This window comes from Protopterus annectens, chromosome 6.part0 (assembly GCF_019279795.1).
Source record: "Protopterus annectens isolate FY-2018-M chromosome 6.part0, PAN1.0, whole genome shotgun sequence".
Classification (NCBI taxonomy): Eukaryota; Metazoa; Chordata; order Ceratodontiformes; family Protopteridae; genus Protopterus; species Protopterus annectens.
The window spans coordinates 380,162,884-380,185,191 of record NC_056737.1 but is presented as its reverse complement, the minus strand read 5'-3'; the positions used below and the strand labels follow the sequence as shown (position 1 = coordinate 380,185,191).

General features: G+C 38.5%; 1 protein-coding gene across 4 annotated transcripts in view; it reads right to left on the bottom strand.

Moving 5' to 3' along the window:
• Nucleotides 1–22,308, bottom strand: part of ABCD4 (ATP binding cassette subfamily D member 4) — a 1,648,172-nt gene that overhangs the window by 640,969 nt on the left and 984,895 nt on the right. For all 4 annotated transcript variants that reach the window (XM_044074118.1, XM_044074117.1, XM_044074119.1 and 1 more), the window contains one exon: nt 7,101–7,192. In XM_044074118.1, the coding sequence (XP_043930053.1) occupies nt 7,101–7,192 (92 nt within the window). The remainder of the gene's footprint in view (nt 1–7,100; nt 7,193–22,308) is intronic.

The following is a 22,308-nucleotide window of genomic DNA, read 5'->3' as shown; positions in this document are numbered from 1 at the left end:
CCAATCCTCCCTTAAGGCCCATAGTGGATGCAAAGGCATTGAAGACATTTTCTATGGCAAAGTATATAGACTTGAACCTGAAAGATTTATTAAAACAATTCCCACATATATTACAGGACTCATAGGATTGTCTTAAGAAAATACAAGATATATACAATGAACATCTAATATGTGCCACAATTGATGTCCGAGATTTATTTACAGTCATTCCACATGAGGAGGGTATCAATATGTTTTATGACTTTCTTTGTAAACATTCTGGTTTTACACATTCCAGAATATTGATGTTTCAAACAGTTATGGATTTGATACTTAACAACAACTTTATTCTCTTTGAGAGACAATATTTTAAACAAAAGATAGGGGTAGCCATGGGGGCATCATGTGCGCCCCCTATTTGCCAACATTGTCCTAGCTGAATGGGAAACTTCCAAGGTTTTTACATCTGAATTATTCAAACACTGTAAATTCTATGGACGTTACCTGGACAACATTCTTATCCTATGGGGAGGGACCTATGAATTATTGTATGAATTCTTTGAATTTTTAAGCAAAAGTACACATTTTGTACAGTTCACAATGGACATTAATGAAGACAGTATCCATTTTTTAGACATTACTATTAGGAAGGATAAAATCAATCACAGGATTACCTCCACGTTATACAGGAAGCCAACCTACTCCAATACATTGTTGCATTTTTCTAGTGCTTACCCAATGCACCAAAAGAGATCCTTGGTGAAGGGACAGGGAGTTAGGTTGGCAAGGATGGTCAGTGAAGAGGATTTTTTTCTAAAGGAAATGGGAACTCTGGAGAATATGTTATTAGGAAGATGTTATCCTAAACATTTTCTAGAACCCATATTTCAGGAAGTCATTACAAAGAGAAAGCAAGGCCATTTTCTACCTCTATTGCGGAGGGCACTTAACAAGATTAGTGGCATGGTAGATATTTCACATAACACCAAGAATTATTTTCAACATTCCATGGTACTTTTAGTCCATTTTTTGGTAAAATTAAAGAAATTTTAAATCACAATTGGTTACTCTTTGATATGGAACAACAATTCAAAAACAAACTAGGTGACCATCCTGTAGTTGTATATAAAAAAGACAAGTCAATAAAAAACTTTGAAACTAAGGTAACCAATGTCAATAAAGGCAAGATGGTGAAATGTGGGCATTGCAATCAATGCCCATATATTTTGGAGAATGAGTCCTTGAGCATTAAGGACTTTGCCAGGGTAGTCCTGAAGCAAAGGCTTAATTGCCAAAGTAGATGTCTAATATATATAGCGATTTGCAAACAGTGCTACAGTTTCAATATAGGGAAGACTATTAATAGTCTCAATAAGCGAGTTTACCAACATTTGTATGACATTAAGAAGAGCAACCTCAAGAATGTGCTATATAAACACATAACAGAATACCCTGGCCATCAATTTAAGTTCAGTGCCTTAGAACAGATAGGCAATAATGACGGGGGGGATCCTTCTGAGATTTTTTTGGAGTATCGTGAATTAATGTGGCAGCTTAGGTGCAATTCAACATACCCCCTGGGCTTAATGAAACTGTGTCCATTTCTAGTTAAGTTAAAAGCTGAATTTCATAGGTAAAAATATTTTTGTTTATTTAACATTGAGGTTTTTAAGTTAAATTAATACATTGAAGATGGTTTAAGAGGCTACTTAATGTTATGTATTTATAAAAATTTGATCACCAGTTTTGTACAGGTTTTAAATGTCTTATAATCTAAGTTTGCACAATACAGTCTTGACTATTTTGAATGCTGCTATTAGGGATGTGTACAGAAAATGAAGCTTCCCCTGCTGCTAGTTTTTATAGAGGATCTATTATTATTACTATTATTTTTATTTTTTATAAATAACATGAATATATTCATTACAATATGTAGTGGAACCTGAATACGCGTGATCACCAAAATGTGCAACTCTTGTCAGCTTAAGAGGAACTGGAGGAGTAACAGGAAGTGGATGGAAAAGGAAGAGTTAAATGCAACAGGGCACAGACTGTACAAGAGACTACATTTTGTGATTAAGATATGAACGGTCATCCAAAGAAGTATGTTGAAACTGTGACCTTAATACCGTATATTCCAAAGAGATGGTTCGTTTATGATGGAAATAATGCAGAGATATTTATGGGAGTAAGAAGGAGGTTGTTCACTAGAATTGCTGTCCCTTAAATTTATTTATATTTAGATTTTCTATAAGATGAAACATCTGGAATATCTGAAAAAATATGCGACAGCCTATAAAATGTAATAGAGGGTTTTAACTTTATTATGCAGGACAGTCTAACTGATGGACATTTATAAGAAGGGGTTGCAAAAGATGACTGCATAATTAGATTGTTTGCCTCATGAATATAACCAGGAAAATTAATGGTATATAATATTGAGTCACACTGATGTTCATTTACTTTTTGACTGAATTCAGAGATGTATTTTTTTAAAGACTGAATTGTCATAGTAATCTAATATGGCTTGCATACGCCATAAAACCTGGGTATAGACATTGAAAACTTGCATGTTTTTTATGAAGTAATTACAATTATGTTATAATGAATATAACTGTATCTAACAATAAGTTGTTTTATACTGTGAAATTGGTATTTTAATGTTTGCTATCGCTATCATCAACATTCCTTCTTCATCAATTGTCATCACATCTCTCAAGTCAATGCCACTCTCTTACCTGCCGAGATGTTGTAGTTCTTCTCTCATGCAATCCTTCCACCTCTTGGTGTGGCATTGTCTCCTCCTGCTTTCTTCTTGTCTCTCCTAAACTTTATCAAATCATTCTTTGCTTTTCTGTACATGTAACTGAACCACCATAATATGTTCTCTCTGAATTTCTCTGTGATTGAGCATATGTTAGCTTTTGCTCTGATGTCATCAATTTAATCTTCTGCTCCTCAGTATGCATCATACTACTTAGGCATTTCATCTCCATTACCTCAAGCTTCCTCAGCTACTCTATCACTGTTCAGGTTTTTGTGGTTACACCAATGTTTTGCACATCTTATTTTTCATTTGCATTGACATTCTTCTGTCACATAACAGCCACAATACTGTGTCAGTTTGCTGCAGCATCTCTGATTCCAGCTTGTTCTCCTTGTTCAGACTTCCTTTCTTCTCAACCACACCTACAGATACGTGCTAACCTGTCCTATTTTACCTTCTATCTCAGTTTTCAGCTTCTAATTTCCCCCATTTCCTACCATGTCCACTGTCTTTTCAGTATTCAGTTTCACCATGGGTATCTCCAGCTTTGCATGCCAAACCCCTATTTGTTGAAGTTCCTGTTCAGAGTGTGCCTGTAGCTCCATATCATCTGTACAGACAACTTTGTTGATCTGTCGCCTCTGACCTGTTTACTAATGTAGCTCATCACCACTATGAACAAGAGTGAGCTCAGAGCTAGACCCCGATGAGCACCCTCACACTGGCAACCCCTCTGTGAGTTCAGACATTGCTCATACTTAGTATTTTTGTTCTTCTATATATTCTGCACCTGTGTTTTAGACTTTGAACCATCACATCTGCCCAAAAAAGTTTTCTTGGGACCATGTTATATGCTTTCTCTAAATCTCAGAATGCCCAGTTGGACTCTATCCTCATGGCAAGCTTCTTCTCCGCTATCTGACTCACTGCAGACATCAGGTTAGTTACTGCATTGTGAAATAAATCTAAAATGCCCATCTTCCATCTTACTTTCTATACTCTACACATTAATTTATCAATCACCTTTTCACTACTGTCCTGCTTTATGACAGGGGTTTGATAACTCTTCACTGCCTGCAATTGTGAATATCTGCTTTGTTCTTGTACACTGCCACTAAAATGCTTATTTTTCCAGTCATCTGAGATGAATACCCCCATACTGCAATGAGTACCCTCTGGGGTCACTCTTCCCTTAACACACCCAACATCTTGATCATATTTGCTGTGACTTCAACTAAGCCTGCCACTTTCTCCAATTTCACTTTCCGTAGTGAACTTTAGTACAGAATCTTCTAGAAGCACACCTTTCATTTACTTTAAGTGTCCTCTGGAATAGTGACCAGACTGTTGCTGATATTCATTATAAATGGCATCCAACACCCATCTTCTTTACTTTTCTGTCAATGCCTTGCAACATTTGTGTAATTTTCCAGAAGCTGGTAGACTTTCTGACACCTTGTGTTTTGCCATTAGAACTTCTCTCTTAGCCTCTTTGTAAGCCAGTCAGTATTCTTTCTTATCCTGATCATTTTTTTCTAGCTGCAACATTTTCCTGCACTCTTCCTTTCTTTTGATAACTTCTTAGCCTTCTGCATTCTACCACCAGCTTTCCTTATGCATCTTATCTCCATACTTGGCTCAAGCCAGATAGTTGTTCTATCATCTTCACATGTGCCATTTTAAAATGCTGCCATTCTTTGGCTCCTTTATTTCCTCTCCTTCCTGAGGAGCTGCCCTGAGCATTTCCCTGAATTCCTGTGCTTTCACTACAGTCACTTTCAAAGTCCTCAGCTAAGTCTCTGTTGATGTTAGACCTCTGACCACTGGTTTCAACTAATTATGGCCACCAGTGGTTTATGTTGGGCGCTGATCATTTCACTGGGGATGACTGCAACATGAACTGACCCCCACTGTCCCTTACTTACTAAATGAAAGTCTGACTGAGTTGCATTCTGTTAAAGTGCTATTTCAATATTTGGGATACATGATATTGTTTAACTGTGTGCTTAAAATGCCAGATTAATTATAGTGTAGTTATTAAAGGTGAAGCTGAAAAGTAAGGTGCACTAAACAGTGGTGCAACCAGTACTACTGTATGGTACAGAAACCTGGGCAACAAAGCATGAGCAGATGAGGAAACTAGAGGGGATGGACACAAAGTGTCTGAGATGGGTGGTAGGATCCACACTGTGGGACAGATGAAGAAATAGGGACATCAGAGGAGAAACCCGGTTAGCTCCAATTGCAATAAAGATTAAAGAGACCAAAGAAAACAGATTACAATGGTCTGAACATGTGCAGGAATCCAGAAGACAATCTTGCAAAGATTTGGGACAGACATGAAAAAGGCACTAGGAAATGAGGGAATCCAGCAAAGAGATGGATGAACTGTGCGAGAAGAGACCAGTGAAAAACAGATGTGACTAATGAGGAAGGTATCAGAGTGCCTTTTAACTGAGAGACAATATGGAGGCCATGAAGTAGTTTTGCACACATTCTGGGAAGATCAGTTACAGAAATTAAAAAAAAAAGTAGTATACATTAAAAGAAGAGGAGCAGCAAGAGAGAAAAAAGGTCTGAATCATTAAACTAGCCAAGGGCAGTAACTTAGGCATGATCTTGTATGCTGACTGTGGATCTACAGGACAGAATGACTGAAGTAAAATTTTCAGAAATGAGCACAGAAAATTGATCATGCTTATGAACTCTGTGGAATGAATGGGGGACAAATGAGGCAATGGCTTAGAACATACCTCTCAACCTCTTACGCCAAGAAATCTGAACAAAGCCAAAAATAACGGGGGAACAAAGGCCCCAAAATAGGAACAGATTTTAAATATTGTTCTTACAAACTTAAAAGTTGCTAGACTAACAGGGTTTGTGTTATGCATTTTCTGAAGGATGCGAAGCCTGAAACTCAAATGTCTATCATTATTTAGTGACTTCAGTAATGTATGACTTGCCAGAAAAGCAAACTAAGAGGAACATACCAAAAATATGAGACAAAAATATAGACATTCTGAGAAAATCTGGACGTTGAGACTTATGACTTTGAAGATTATATTCTCATTTTGCTGTTCTTGATAAGGTATCCATTTATTCATACAGTTATGTGTAGGTGAAATAGGCAGTATAAACAGGACGAGAATACCATCTTGCTGTATAACTTACGATGACTTGCCTTGGTAGGAAGAAGATAAAGGGCACAGCGTGCCATACTATCTTCTTGATTTGTTGCAGTTATATTATCATAATGAAAGGTTATAACTATGAGTTATAAAGTTGTTTAAATGCTGATTTGTCAAGTGTTGAGTTTTGATAGTATTGTATAAATGTTCCTTGCTTTCAACTGTGAAGTTTCAATATCAATAAAGATGTAAAATGACAGGTTCTCTACTAGTATGTAAGGAATACAATAAAAATGATCTAAACTAGAAACGGCAGTAGAAAACAAATGGAATAAATGAAAAATATACAGTATTTATTCTATAAGAAATAAAGTCTGGGGAAACAAGGGTGTCAGTTAACTTCTAGGTACGATCAGTTGTAGGTTATGCCAATGAAAAACACATACAAAAACATCTAACATTTAAATACTTATTAGATGAATTCCATAATTTATCCATCAGTTATTTATAGCAGTCCATAACTATGATGGGGTGTCAGTATTGTACCCTGCTTAATATGTATTTTACCATCCTATGTTTATCCTGGTATCCCTGCTCCAAATTATCTTTAAATCAGTAGCTGGAAATATGCTGTCTTTTGACATAAAATAAGATAGTGATGTAAACTTGAAGGGAAAGTACCAGAGTACAATTGGAGTATGAGCTATGTTGAACTTTACTAATTCAAATCTCTAACAATGTGAAATAATTTTATTACTGTTCTTCACCTGCAGCCTCCCTTGGTCTAGACAGGGTTTGATCAAACTTACAGCAGCCATGCAGCACTGTAGTGCAGTGGCTTAGTGAGTAAGGTATCTGGCTCCAAAACTCAATTTGTGGGTTCAGTCTTGACCTGTGGTCACCATCTGCATGAAATTTGCATATTCCCCAAGTGTCAAATATTTACTTTCTCCAGGTACTCCCATGTTCCCCAAACTAGCAGGTTGAATGTCAGGTCTAAAATGTCCACATATATTATTTTTAATATTGCCCATTTGGCCCAGATCATAGCTGAAAAGGTCCATGATGGTCAAATCACTTATCCAGTAAGCAAATTAATAAACTAAATTAATTTAAAAATAAAAAAAGCAGAAATTGGCACTAGACAATTTTATCTGACAGAATAAAATTATTAAGTCAGAACTTTGTCTGAAGATAACGATTTTTCAATAACAAAGATCACCCACCTGTGAGTATAGCCTGCTACATCAGATAATGTAGATGAAAGGTCAATCAGTTGACTAAAACAGCCAATCAGATAGATGGAGACAAAGGCATTCTAAAAAGTAAAAGTAGAAGGATACTTATTGTAATCACTAATTAGATCTGACATTTTATAGGCAGTAGCACATATGGCATCATCATCATCATTTGCTGAACAAAATCCATACCTAAAGCATTCTAAGTTTTTACAACACATCAAACTGTCATTTAAAGAAATGCTGAGCAGCTCTTTCTATGCATCAAAGATGTACCACTGTGATTTATCTTTAGGCCCTCTACACAGGAAAGTAAATATTCTTTTATAAGTGTCTTTTATGCAATGGATACTTCCGTATAAAAATCAAATCAGAAACTGCTTCACGTCAGTGGGGAATGGAATGACATTTACGATGATGATCTTTCTTATCTCTAATCCTAAATTAGCAATGCCAGGAGAGCAGGCTGTCTGGGAAATTAAGAATTCAGTTTTGTATTTCTTAAACCATACTCAAGCCTTTGTCTTGAAACATTATAGCAAGTCAAATCTCTCATTACACAAAATTCTTTTTGCACTTGCCAAATAATTTTGATAATATTGCTATTAACACAGGATCTCTCCTGGCAGGTGTACAACTTACATTTCAGGATGTACTTATTTTCTTTATTTACTGGCACAAGTCCCATTTTCAGCGGATGCCCAAGGAGAAAAGCTCCATATGGAACACATTTTTACAATGAACAGTGAAAAAATAAGCATTTTAAGCATTACTTTGCAGGTAATACTGACACACACACTAAATACATTTGTCATACACTTTAGAAGGTATAGTATCATATGTAAGTCAGACATGTTAACATAACAGCTGGAGATACAACAGCAATGATAACGCACATAGGCTCAGTATGTATAATGACATAAATGAGCCTGGACATCACTAGAGCAGGAGCAGAACATAGAAGAGGCGATGAAAGGGTATAAGCAGAAATAATCTTGAAAAACATAAAAGTTCAGATAACGGAGAGGTTAAGATAACAGTGAATAAACAAAGAGATGAGGTGGGTAAGGAGGGGCTATTAGTAGGACAGGATTAAGGATATAGGTTGGTTGGAGGAGCAGTAGTGGTGAAGAAAGAGACAAGGGATAAGAAAGGTGAGTCAGGATGATTACTACATTAGTAATGGAAGAGAAATTCAAGTGAGAGCTATTGATAGATTAGCAATGGAAGAGAAACAGAAAGGTAGAAACAGAAAGGTGGCTGGAGCATTTGAATTGCCATGAGGAAGTTAGTTGTTTTAGATTGTGCTTGAAATGTGTGGTAATGTTGTCTTGTTTTAGGGTTGGTGGAATGGAGTTTCAGTACTTAGCAACATAGCTTACAACATAGCTTAAGTAAAAACAATCACCAACACTGTTATAAGACTTGGTCCTGGTCAGGAGATATTTGTTCTGTGAGTGGAGATTCCTAGGAGGGGAGTATTGTTTAAGGATGTTTTGTAGTGATGGGCAGGTATTGATTTTTTTGTATTATTTTGTGGCAGTATGCAGCTGGGATTTGGTAAGGTAATTATGTAGGTCTAGACAGAGTATGTGCTTTAGTGCTAGGCAGTGATATGAATGGTTTGGTAAGCTGAATGCAAACTTAGCTATTTTACTGTAGCAAACCTCTACTTTATTTTTTAAGGCTGAGTGAAGATTAGTCAGGATGGGTGCTGCATAGATAAGTGAAGGGAGAAGATAACATGCTGATAAAGAACTGTAGTAGTTAGTAAGAGATGGTTTGTTTCTATAGAGGAAGCTCAGCTTTTGGTAAGTTTTCTTGATGGCTTGAGTGATGTGTTGACCATATTTTAAGCTACCATCAATTACGACACCAAAAAGCTTTGAGTTGGAAGCTGTTTCAATTGTGGTATATGCTGATGTGACAACAGAGATTTGGGTAAAAACAGCATTACCTTTTTTTAGCATTTAAAAGTAGTTGGTAGTCAGTTAGCCAGGTCTCAACTGAGGAAAAGGAGTCCTGGGTCATCCTGTAGAGTAGTGTTAGACTTGGTGCACAATATATGAAATGACATCATCTGTGTATTGTACTATGGCGGTTCCTAAGTAGCTCTGGAGAGATTATTAGTGAACATGTTGAATAATAAAAGGCCTATAACAGATTTGTCAGGTATACCAATATGGACAGAGAAAAACGGGAAGAGATCTAATTTCCATTTTACAGACTGGAGGCTGTTGGTAAGATAGCTAATGAACAAGCTAAGAGTTTATGGGAGAATCCTAGGGATACTTCATGGAGCAGGCACTGGTGTGAAATGGTCTCAAATGCTTTGGACATGCTTAAGAACAGACACGATACTAGGTTGCAGGTGATTCAGTTAGAGAGTTTATGATTTCTGTAAGACTGAGTAGAGCAGTAGTGGTGAGGTCAGAAGCTGTGCTGAGCGTTGGAGAGGAGATTGTTACTCTGAAGATGGGATAGGAGTTGAGAATGAATGTATTTTTCAAGCATTTTGAAGAGTGGAAGCAGAATGGCTATAGATCACTTTAATTAGTGGAGTCTCTTGTGTTGCTTTTCTGGGCTGGCCCTGGCGGAACTCATTGTGCTGCTTTTCTAGGCTTGCCTTGGTGAATTTGTTTTTTTAATTGGTGAGGTTGGTGGATGCTTCCCCTTTATGTAGAAGTATGACATGGGATTTTTTACAGATGGAGGTGATGTGGCTTTCTGTAATTGATCAGTTTGTGTGTACACAACAGCATCCTTAGTCATTTTGAGATATTCAGGTGGCAAGCTGTCAGCAGCTGGGGCAGAATTTTTTTAGTTTTAGGAGATGATTTCTGACAAATGAGGTAGACACTGCTTGGAAGGAGAAAGAATTCTGGTGGTGATTAGCACTGTTTGGGATACTGAGGTTGGAAGGCGGTTTGTTGTTAAGTAGGGAGAGTATGAAATATGAATTGAACTGGACAGATACAGGATCCAAGCTGTAGTTGGTAGTTGGAGTGGTAGTTTGGCCTGGGTACAGTAGTCTTTTCATTGTGTTCCAGAAAAGCTTAAGGTACTGTTGGTGGTTATTCTAGGGCTTGGAAAAGTATTTAATTTTGTTTGATTTGATTTTTAGTTTAGAAAGGTTCCTAATCTGTCTAAGATATTGCTATTTTTGTGGTGTTCTGTCAGTAGACTGTGCTATCCAAGTTTCATCTATGTTTAGCATGGGTTGCCTAGTTTCTTGGCAGCCATGGGGTGGGGTTGAAATTGATTTCTTTGGATCTGAATGGAACTAGTTTGTTTAGTATGTTAAGGAATGTGTTGTTAAAGTAAGTTATGGCATCATTAAGGGGTAAGTGTTTTAGAATGTCCTAGTTGTATTTATTGAGGTAACTAATGAAGTGCATTATTGGAGAAGGAGTATGCCCACAGAGTATGCCTTTATGTACATGATTAGACTGTATCACAGCAAAGGTCGATAAGATGGTCACTAATGGTGCCAGGTAGGCAGCCAGCACCGTTAATTCTGTTAGAGATGATGGGGAGGATTCAGTCTAATGTAGACTCCGTATTACTGAATTTGTCTATTTGAGTAGCAGTAGTGATAATCTGGATAAAAAAAAAACAGACTGATGGACAGAGTGGGAGAGTCTGAGTTAGTAAGTAGGTTATTTATATTAATGTCTCCTAAGATGATGATTTCCTTGTTGATATTATGAGAGATCAAGGACAGAATTTCTTCTAGTAATGGGATGTTGTTTTCAGGTGGGATACAGATGGCAGTGATGCATATGCTTGTGTTTGCAAATCCAAAAACAAACGAAACAGAGTCCAAACTGGCCATAATCTTTTATTATAAAACATAAGCGCTTTCAGGTTAAAAAAAAACTTCACATAACCATGACAGTCTAAATATTAAAACATTTCTAAAAGCAACCAATTACTTTCTATACTTGACCCGCCTTTTCTTTAAGGCTGGTTTTAAAGGTACAGAACTATTTAACCCAGGTGGGTTGTCAGAAGCCAACTGTATGATCCATCTTAACTCTGCATACTCTGTATCACTGACAATGGTCCCCCCACCTTTTTTCATCTGTGCAACATGCAGAACCATAAAAACAAAAGTGTGATCTGGAAAGCTAGAAAGATGCTGGTACAATGCATTATGTTTATCCTTCTGTCTAACAGATGACAAATGGTACAATATTCTTGTTTTTAACTTACACTTAGTTTTTCCCAACATAAAAACTCGGACATGACTTGCAGCATGCCAAGTAAACCACATTCTCTGTATGGCAATCTGCATAAAACTCAAATGTGTACTTTTTGTTTGTAACATGATGCATAAAATAATTTAAACCATTCACATCTGAACATGCTTTGCAATGCCTTTAGGGAAAAGTCCCTGTTCTCATATGTGCAGAGGAAACACTGTTAGCCTTCTTATTTTTCAAACCAGGTTCTATGCATAACATATGTCTTTTATATAGCTATTTCGCTTGAAGGTAAATCTAGGTTTCTCATCCAAGATATTCTTCAAGTGATTGTCACTACTTAGTATCTTCCAGTTTTGCTTAATAATATCACATATCCCATACACATTGTTACTATAATGTAGCATTACCTTGGGTTTGTTGTTGTACTTATTAGATGGCTTCAACTTATCTCCCTGCTGTTCTTTATTATCAGAAAACCATGGTCTAGTCCTGGCTTCCCTGTTGGATATTATACTGTTCTTAGTTTTCCTCTGAATACCCCTTTTCCTTAAGATGTTCAATTAACACATCTATTTCTTTGTAAAACTCATTATTATTTATGCACAACCGAGAAACTCTGTATCCTTGCCCTTGCATAATATTATGAAAAGTCTGCCTAGGATGCATACTACATGCATTCAGATAGTGATTTCTCCAGCATGATTTCCTATGCAAGGTGGTATTTATCTTACCAGTTAAATTTTTATTTACTGTGACATCTAAAAAGGCAATGGTCTCATTGCTATGCTCTACTGAGAACCTAAGAAAATCTGTAGTTTTCTCCAGGTAGTCAACTAGTTTAACAGTTCCTCACTGCCCTGTGCCCACAACAAAAAAATATCGTTGGGAGGGTGGCCTAATGATTAAGGTATTTGCCTTACAAATACAATGTGCAGGGTTTGAGTCTCACAAGGATCTAATTGGCTAAGCTTAAAATGGCTCACAAGGGCAGTTAGCTTAGTACTAACCTATGAACCTAATGCAGAAATTTGGCCTAAAGATTGCTGAAGTCTTCCATAGATGATCACATTTAAAAATATTTTTATCTTCCCAGAAGGCTAACACTAAATTAGCATATGAGTTGGCACAGGGTGTGCCCATGGCAATACCCTGTACCCGCCTATAATGTGTTCCATTACAAAGAAAGATGTTATTTTCTAACACCAATGCTAGTGCTTCCAGGATTAAAATATTTGTATTATCATCATATATATATTAACTGCATACAGTACCTCTCACTGCCTTTAACCCAAATTAATTTCTGATGACTCTGAACAGACTGTTGACGTCCATAGTTACCATCAACACATTCTTCAAATCTAAAGTTTGGCAAGCATCATACAATTTTGATAAGAATTGTGCAGTTTCTTTCAAAATCCTAAGAAAATAAGCAAGCAGATTTTTCAATTTTGCTTCTACACACATAGATAAATATTCAGTAACCCATCCCCTCCCTGAAACTATTGGTCTCATTGGTGGGGGTAGGGTATTTTTATGCATTTTTTGGTAGTGCTTTAAAAACTGACTGATTATTAAGTGAAATTATACTGGATTTGCACATGTTTGGGCGGAATGTTATTCTGAATAACATGTTTAGGGCGAAACAGTCATTTAATGTTATGAGACATCCAAGAACTTTTGTACCAGTTATGCACCCCACAGTTCATACGTTAAAAACTTGTGAGGATGAAATAAGACTATCTTGATAATGCAACATGCAGGTGTAATAACTTAACTTATTTGGGCAGGCAAGCACTGCTAGATCTAATGAATGATGATAGACTGGTTATCAAACCAGCTCATAAGGGTGGGGCCATTGCAGTTATGGATACTACAGCATACATACAATCCTTGGATACCCTAACTAGTGATATCAGTACTTATAGCAATGTTTCACCTTTGATGGATGATGGTTAAGCAACATATAAGTAAGGTTGGTAATAAGCTAAGGGCTTTAAGAATAAATGGAGTGTTAGATGATGACTTGTATGCATTTTTAAGCATTGAACATCCAGTAATTCCTATCAAAATGTATAAAAATATCCTACCCCCACCGATGAGACCAACAGTTTCAGGGAGGGGATGGGTTACTGAATATTTATGTTGGTAGAAGCAAAATTGAAAAATCTGCTTCCTTATTTTCCTATTTGTTTGTTCTGACTTCCTGCCAAGGAGTGTATCATATAACTGATTTGTTTGCAGTTAAAAGCATTCTGTAGAGTCTCCTGGCTCATTTATCTGCTTAAAACTTTCATTTTGTGGCTCACTGCTGTTCTTCTGCTGTGATAAACATTTCTGTAGTGTTTACTGTCTAAAAGAGTGTAGGCTAGTAGCTTTAGTAATACTTGGTGGCTTTGCAGTTGCCTGCCCTTACTGTAAATTTGATCTGGGACACTCCTCCCAGTCTAGTGTCATTAGCTCATTCTACCTAATACAGAGAGAACATTTGAGAAGGCCAATCCACATAGTTTCCTATCCTTGAGTTATCTTCTGCTTCTCCTCTCTCCCTTTCCTTTACAAAAAAAAAAAAAAACTTTGCTAGAATCTCCATGTGTTCTGCTTAACTGTAACAAAAAAAAATTACACTTGTTTCCTTCCTTTCCTGTAACTAGTCTAGTCCAGATACAGATTTGCTATATCCTGGACTGTTTGTAAGCTTCTGAGCCCCCCCTCCCGGCCTGTCTGTGCTGGAGGGAAACCTGCTAGCTTATCAGTGGGAGTGGTAAGCACTAGGTAACCTATCTACCACATAAGGAGTGGTTTCTGGCCCAGAAATTGTAGTTATTGGCCGTTTGGGCAGTTTTTCCATCTCTCTCAACTTCCGGATTTAAAAGCTCACATTTGTACTTGTTTCCCCCCATTCCTGTAACTAGTCTAGTCTAGTCCAGATACAGATCTACTGTATCCAGGACTGTTTCTAAGTTCCTGAGGTCCCCATGCCATTCTGTGTTGGAAGGAAGCCTGCTAGCTTATAAGTAGGAGTGGTAAGCACTAGGTAACCTAACTACCACATAAGCAGTGGTTTCTGGCCTGGAAATTGTAGTTATTGGCCATTTGGGCAATTTTTCCATCTCTTTCAACTTTCTGATTTTAAAATCCCGCATTTGCACTTGTTTCTTTCCTGTAACTAGTCTAGTTCAGATACAGATTCTTAATTTTAGCACTTGAATTTGCTTATTCATGCTCAGCACTTGTTCAGAACTTTTTGTAAGCACTAAATAAGCTAGAAATTACTACAGCACTCAACCTTCCTCATTACCTAGAGGAAAACAGTTTTTGTACTTACTTTCCTCACTTGCTTAGAGAAAAACAGCTCTTGTACTCACTTTCCTCACTTGTCTAGAGGAAAATATTTTTTTATTCAGGCATGTCCAAGGGTCAGCTCCCACTGTTCTCTCCTATCTGATGAATCTGGGCATCTTGGGGTAATGTAGCAATTGCCTCATGTACACAGACAACCCTCTCCTCCTACCACCCAACACTACAACCTGTCTGAGATGCACTTATCTAGCCAAACTGGAGGTAAAGCTTTCTCCAACCAAAAATGAACTTGACAGTCAAGAGGAGAAGGTAAACACTTGCACCACACCACACTCATCACATAGTCCCACTAAACATACACCACCAAAATCCACACACAGAAATACAAAAACATTTGCGGAGGCTCTCAGTAATAATCTGCTCAAGCAACAAAGACCTCCAAAGCAGAAGCGCAAGTAACCTCCACTCCCCAACACAATCCAAATGACACACAGCCCACAGACTCAGTGTGCCACTCAACCACAGCCCATAAGGCAAAACAACATACCCGACACACTAGTCATAGGTGACTCTATAGTCAGGCACACTAATGTGCCACTCACCAGGCTAAACAAGGAGAAGGTTACTGTCAGCTGCCTGTCAAGTTCCAGGGTCCGCCATATAACCCACGCACTCAGGTCACTCCACAACAAGTACAAATATGGCTCTGTCATTCCATGTTGGTGTGAACGACCTGAGACGTATCTCCCTGGACTACATGAAAAGAGACATGGAAGAGCTCTCTGATCTTGTAGCCCAGGCAGGTATGACCCTAGCCCTGAGCAGCATCCTGCCATCACCCAGAATGGTACCGCAGTACAAGGACAAAATGATTGACTTCAACAACTGGCTAAGCTTCTGGTGTCATTCTAAGGGGATCCAGTAACTGTCTGCCTGGGACAACATGGTCGCCAGACCACGATGCTTTGCCAGAGATGGCCTGCACCTGTCACCCCTGGGATTCCGGATATTGGCTAAGGCTCTTGCTGCGCCTGTAGTGCCTTTGTTATAGGCAAGGTTCAAATGACAAATTCACCACTGTAACAGGAGCAGGCAAGCAAAAATGGAGGGTAATGCTACTCAATGCTAGAAGTCTAAATCTCAAAATGCACTCCCTCAAGGCACTCCTTAAAATGGAGAATATCGACATCTGTGCAGTGACTGAAACCTGGTTCAAGGCTCCAGAGAGCACTCCTGCATTACCAGGCTACCACTCATATCACACTTTTCGGCCACTTAACCTGGACTGGAACACCAAAGGTGGAAGTGTGTCCATATTTAAGGATATCCACACCTCCAGGCTAGTTGCTCAGCATAATGCATCCGAGGTTATCTAAGTGCAACTAACTCTGGGCAAAACTGCAATACAAATTGTAGCTTGCTACAAATCCCCCACCATGCCCCAGGATTCCCACTCCTCTTTTCTTGACATACTGGAAAATATTAGGGTTCAACCAAACACCCTAATAACGGGCAATTTCAACTACCCCACCATTAACTGGGAAAACTACTCATGCACCAACTCCTTCACTCAATGCTTTCTGGAATTCATAAATTCCAGTGCCTTGGATAAACTTATCCACACCCCCACCAGGGGCAACAATATCCTAGATCTAGTCATTACCAACATGAGTGACCGGTGTTCCACACCTAAAGTCAACTCCTCGTTGGTCAGATCTGACCATAAGCTAATCACCCTAGATATCCACATCCCGCCCCCACCCCCCATTAAGGAAACCACAGTAAAAAATTTCTCCAAAGCCAACTTCATGCTTCTTAGGACAGAAGAAGCGAACTTCATGACACCCAGGCAGATGGACAATGCAGTTACGACTGCTGAATCCTACACAGATGCACTCTATAAGCACTTACACGAGTGCATGGATCGTGCTATCCCAAACAGAACCAAGATGCTATCCTCCAAAAAAAGGAAGCCAATCTGGTGGTCCTCTGCCATAAACAAACTCTACAACAGAAGGAAGAAACTGTTGCAAAAGAGAGTAAAATCCCATGAGTGGAGGAGTTCCGTGGTCAGCCTCAGTAAGAAGTGGAGATCCCTTATAAGATCCTCCAAAGCTAGCTACGAAAACAAAATCCCCACTGATTCTAGGGACAACCACAAAGCATTCTATAGCTATGTCAAAAATCTCAATGGCAACACATAGTTCTGCTCTGAGTTACAGCACAATGGCATGGAAATTACATAACCAACTGATATTGCTAACATCCTAGCAGATAGGTTCAGTGCTAACTTTACCTCCCTCTCACTCCCTAAAGGGCCCATATCTATACAGGAAGAATGCAGAGTCCCTGTAATCAACTACGCAGGTAAAAGCTGCACTTTCTAAAGCCAAAAACAAAGCATCCATGGGACCGGACACAACATCCCAGGCTGCGTTTTACACGAACTTCAGAACAAACTGGCTCCCCACTTAAGCACCATGTTCAATCATAGTCTCACATCAGGAGATGTGCCCACTGAATGGCGCACAGCAAGTTATCACACTCCACAAAGGGGGAGCCACTATCACCCTATTAGCCTGACGAGCCTAGTCTGTAAGGCCATGGGACGTATCATCATGGAACTCAAACAAAGACATTGGTAACCTCCAAACTCTGAACCCCACCCAGTTCGTATTTGTGAAAGGCAGATCATGCCTCCTGAACCTGATTGGTTTCTTTGAGGGAGTCAGCAAAGCCATAGATGAGGGTAAGGTGGCACACACAGCCTTATCTTGACCTCGCCAAGGATTTCAACACCATCCTCCATTCTGGAATTATAGCTAAACTCACTAAACTAGGTATAAATCCCTACGTCACAAGATGGGTTGCCAATTGGCTCACTGACAGAACCCACACTGTAAAAGTTGCAGACTCCAAATCTGACTTCAAACCAGTGACAAGTGGAGTACCACAGGGTTCAGTCCTGGGACCTCTCCTGTTTGGCATCTACTTCTCTGAAGTACAGGCTAACACAAAAGGCCTTTGGCTAATGAAGTTCACAGATGACTGCAAACTAGGAGCCATAGTTGTATCCCCAAATGATGTGGACATCCTACAGAAGGGTCTCACTGAGACAGATGCCTGGTGTCAGAGCCATGGCCTCAAGCTCAATGCAAAAAAGTGCATTGTCATCCCCTTTGGTAAAAACTCTGTACCCATGAACTACCACATAGGCGGCAGTCTACTTAATGCCAAATGTGTGATAAGAGACCTTGGGACCCAGGAGGACAATAGTTTCTCCTTTGATAATCACATCACCACAGTAGTCAGGAAATCCTTCTAAGTGGCACACCTCATCACAAAAGGTTTCTCATCCAGGAAAAAAGAGGTCATTGTCCCCTCCACTCAACACTCAGACCCATTATAGAGTACAATGCCCCTTTTGGAATGTACCTCACAAGACATCTGCAGCAGCAGGAAAGGCCACAGAAGTACCTAACAAAGAGGATTACTGGCCTCAAACAGATGCCCAACACTGACCATCTCAAAAAACTCCAGCTTACTCCGTACCATATCGCCTACTCCGAGGTGACCTCTGCCTAACATACAAAGCTATGTCAAACTCAGAGCTGTTGGACATGCTACACCTAAGGAAATCTCAATCCCTCTGAGCTACATGCTCTAGGGACCTAAACCTTATCACCACAATAAACAGGACATACTGGAGGGATAGATTTCTGGCTCAGAGATTTCCCATACTCTGGAACAAGCTACTCATCTATGTCAAACAAGGTTCCTCATTAGCACTCTTCAAGAAAAACCTTGATGAGTGGATGGGAAATGGGAATTACACCCAGGGGATCACTTCTGTGGCTCTGCTCAACAAGAAAATAACTTTCTTGCATGGCGTAAGCCAGGGATCATTGTTGGCTAGGTTTACATAGGCCCTTGGGCCAATAGCCTAGTACCTACCTATGAACCTAGGATTTTAAAAGACACTGCAGAATTCTTATCAAAATTGTATGATGCTTGCAAACTTTAGATTTGAAGAATGTGTTGATGGTAGCTATGGACGTCAACAGTCTGTTCACGGTCATCACAAATGAATTTGAGTTAAAGGCAGTGAAAGAGGTACTGCATACAGTTAATATAGATGATGAGAATACCAATATTGTAATCCTGGAAGCACTAGCATTGGTGTTAGCAAATAACATCTTTCTTTGTAATGGAACACATTATAGGCAGGTACAGGGTGTTGCCATGGGCACACCCTGTGCCAACTCATATGCTAATTTAGTGTTAGCCTTCTGGAAAGATAAAAATATTTTTAAATGTGAACATCTATGGAAGACTTCAACAATTTTTTATGCCAGATTTGTGGATGATATTTTTTTGTTGTGGGCACAGGGCAGTTATGAACTGATAAACTTTGTTGATTACCTGAAGAAAACTACAGATCTTCTTTGGTTCTCAGTAGAGCATAGCAATGAGACCATTGCCTTTTTAGATGTCACATTAAATAAAAATGTAACTGGTAAGATAAATACCACCTTGCATAAGAAATCATACTGGAGAAATCGCTATCTGAATGCACGTAGTATGCATCTTAGGCAGACTTTTCATAATATTATGCAAGGGCAAGGATACAGAGTTTCTCGGTGGTGCACAGATATTAAATAATGAGTTTTACAAAGAAATAGATGTGTTAAATGAACATCTTAAGGAAAAGGGGTATTCAGAGGAAAACTTAGAAAAAACTAAGAACAGTATAATATCCAACAGGGAAGCCAGGGCTAGACCATGGTTTTCTGATAATAAAGAACAGCAGGGAGATAATTTGAAGCCATCTAATAAGTATGACAACAAACCCAAGGTAATGCTATGTTATGGTAACAATGTGTTTGGGATATGTGATATTATTAAGCAAAACTGGAAGATACTAAGAAGTGACATCACTTGAAGGATATCTTAGATGAGAAACCTAGTTCTTATCTTCAAGCAAAAAAGTAATATAAAAGACATGTTATGCATAGGACCTGGTTTGAAAAATAAGAAGGCGGCTAACAGTGTTTCCTCTGCAAACAACAGAACAGGAACTTTTCCCTGTAGGCATTGCAAAGCATGTTCAAATGTGAATGGTTTAAATTATTTTTTATATCCTGTTACAAAAAAAATACGCATTTGAGTTTTATGCAGATTGCCATACAGAGAATGTGGTTTACTTGGCATGCTGCAAGTCATGTCTGAGTTTTTTATGTTGGAAAAACTAATTGTAAGTTAAAAACAAGAATATTGCACCATTTGCCATCTATTAGACAGAATGATAAACATAATGCATTGTACCAGCATGTTTCTAGCTTTCCAGATCATACTTTTGTTTTTATGGTTCTACATGTTGCACAGATGAAAAAAGGGGGGGACAGAACATTGTCAATGATACATAGTATGCATAGTTAAGATGGATCATACAGTTAGCTGCTGACAAATCACCTGGGTTAAATAGTTCTGTACCTTTAAAACCAGCCTTAAAGAAAAGGCGGGTCAAGTATAGACAGTAATTGTTTGCTTTTGGAAATGTTTTAATATTTAAAGACTGTCATGGTCATGTGAAGTTTGTCTGATGAAGGTTTTTTTTAACCTGAAAGTGCTTACATTTTATAATAAAAGATTACGGCCAGTTCGGACTCTTTCATTTATTTTTTGGATTTGTTTTTACAAGAGGTTTGAGAGGAGTCCTTAAGGGAAGCTAAGAGGCTTGTGTTTTGCTACATGCTCTTGTGTTTGCTGATTTGCATTAGGGAGAGACAGAGAGACAGAGAGAAAGAGAGAGAGAGAGAGAGAAAATTATTTCTGCCTTGGGAAAGTTGAGGTGGGAAGTAGGAAGTGATTTCAATGTTGATAACATAAGAAAGCTGCCAGTGTGGCTATCTGTCATTTTTAATGACGATGTAGCTGGCAGAAGAATTTCCCGGTCTTTCGTACATTGTTTTAGCCAGGTTTCTGTGGCTATTTAATATGTTGAGGGTTTATGAGGCTATACAGGCATGTAAATCTGGTAGTTTGTTGTAGATGCCCCTCCATCACCAAAAAACAGTCAATGGATTAGGCACTGCTACAACATGCACATAACTAAAGATGCCTGGTAGTGTAAAAACGAAAAATAAATATTAGAATACGCAGTATTAAAAGTAGTAGAATAAAAGCAGTAAGGGTAGAAAGAGATAACAGTAAGAGTAAGTAGTTATCAATGAAACTTCAGGGTATGGAAAAGGGAAAAAGCAAACCAACACAGAACTGCCTATATAGGCAAAGAAGGAGATTCACAAATGCAGTAGCTGGAAACAGCAATTAGAAAAGTGCAGGCTGCCAGGTAGAGTAGGGTGTAGCTTATTAATTTACAGAGGGAAAGGGAGGGTAAACATTATAGTGCAGAGGGGTAGTGGAGTTTATTTTTTATTCTAGTTCTGAAAAATAGCCAACAAGTAGGCCAATAAGCACATGTCAAGAAGAAGATGCATTAAACTTGGTACCAATTTGAACAGAACATGATTAGAAAGGTAACAGTATGAACAAAAAACTCCCCTTACACAATGAGTTAAAAATCAAGTCTGTAAGCTTTTGCAAGGCAGGCTGTTGCACTTACTCTTCTGTAGTCTTCTGGGGCCGTAGTTTTTGTACTTCGGAGATAATGTATTATTACTTACAGCACTATCAGATTTAGAAAAGTTCTAAATAACTCAATAGGCTAATCTAAACGAGATTTCTTCAACATGATTTTCTTCTAATAAAAACAAGTAGCTAACTTCATACAACTCATCTCCCAAGTTCAACAAATGCTTCAATGGCAGTACATTTCTGAACACTGCTGCAAAGGTTGACATTTAGAGAGGAGATTAAGGAGTTTCACAGACTAAAAGTAATGTTATAAACTACCATTTCCTGCAGTGTTTAAGATCTTCAGCAAACATGCAGATGTTTAAAAATTCACAGTCAAACTATTAGTTGAGCATTACTGCATATACTGGAATGAGAGACTGAGGATTTGAATGTGAAAGTACACACAAGACCTGTTATAATCATGTTCAGTAGAAAAATAGGATGAATTTCAAGTGCACAATAAAGAACAGATAAAAGGTTTAACGTTGTTTTAATCTTGAAATATAAAATAGAATGAGAGACTAACTTTCTGCTGAGTATTATCCCTGGGTAATTGGATATTTCTCAAAACTTGAAGCAGTATTCAGACATGGATTAAAAATTATTGAGATCTTTATGTATGCAAGAAGTTAGTTTTAGACACAGAGACCTCTGGTTGTATTTCAACAACTGGACTTTTGCGATGAGTTTAAGGTAGCAGAATTTTGAAAAGCTGTGAATTGTATGAGTTTATTAGGAGGTGCACTTATGAATAAAATGGACATTATGACTCAGCTGGGCAACAGTTTTTAAATTTCCACTACTGCATCCCTTCTTTGACAGGGTGGAAGTTCTACAAGTGATCTTTGGGAATCTGTTGGGGTGAACAAAAAGGGAATGGTATAACCTTTGGACACAACTCTGAACCATGTGTTTGTGGTGATGGCCTTCCAAGCTTATGGATAGAAAGCAAAGTGACCCCTGACTGCCTCCATAGAGTGGCAGTTAGGCAACCCTTCAGGGGCACTGTAAGGGTCTCCTAGTAAAGGACCAATGGAAGCCCTGCTTCT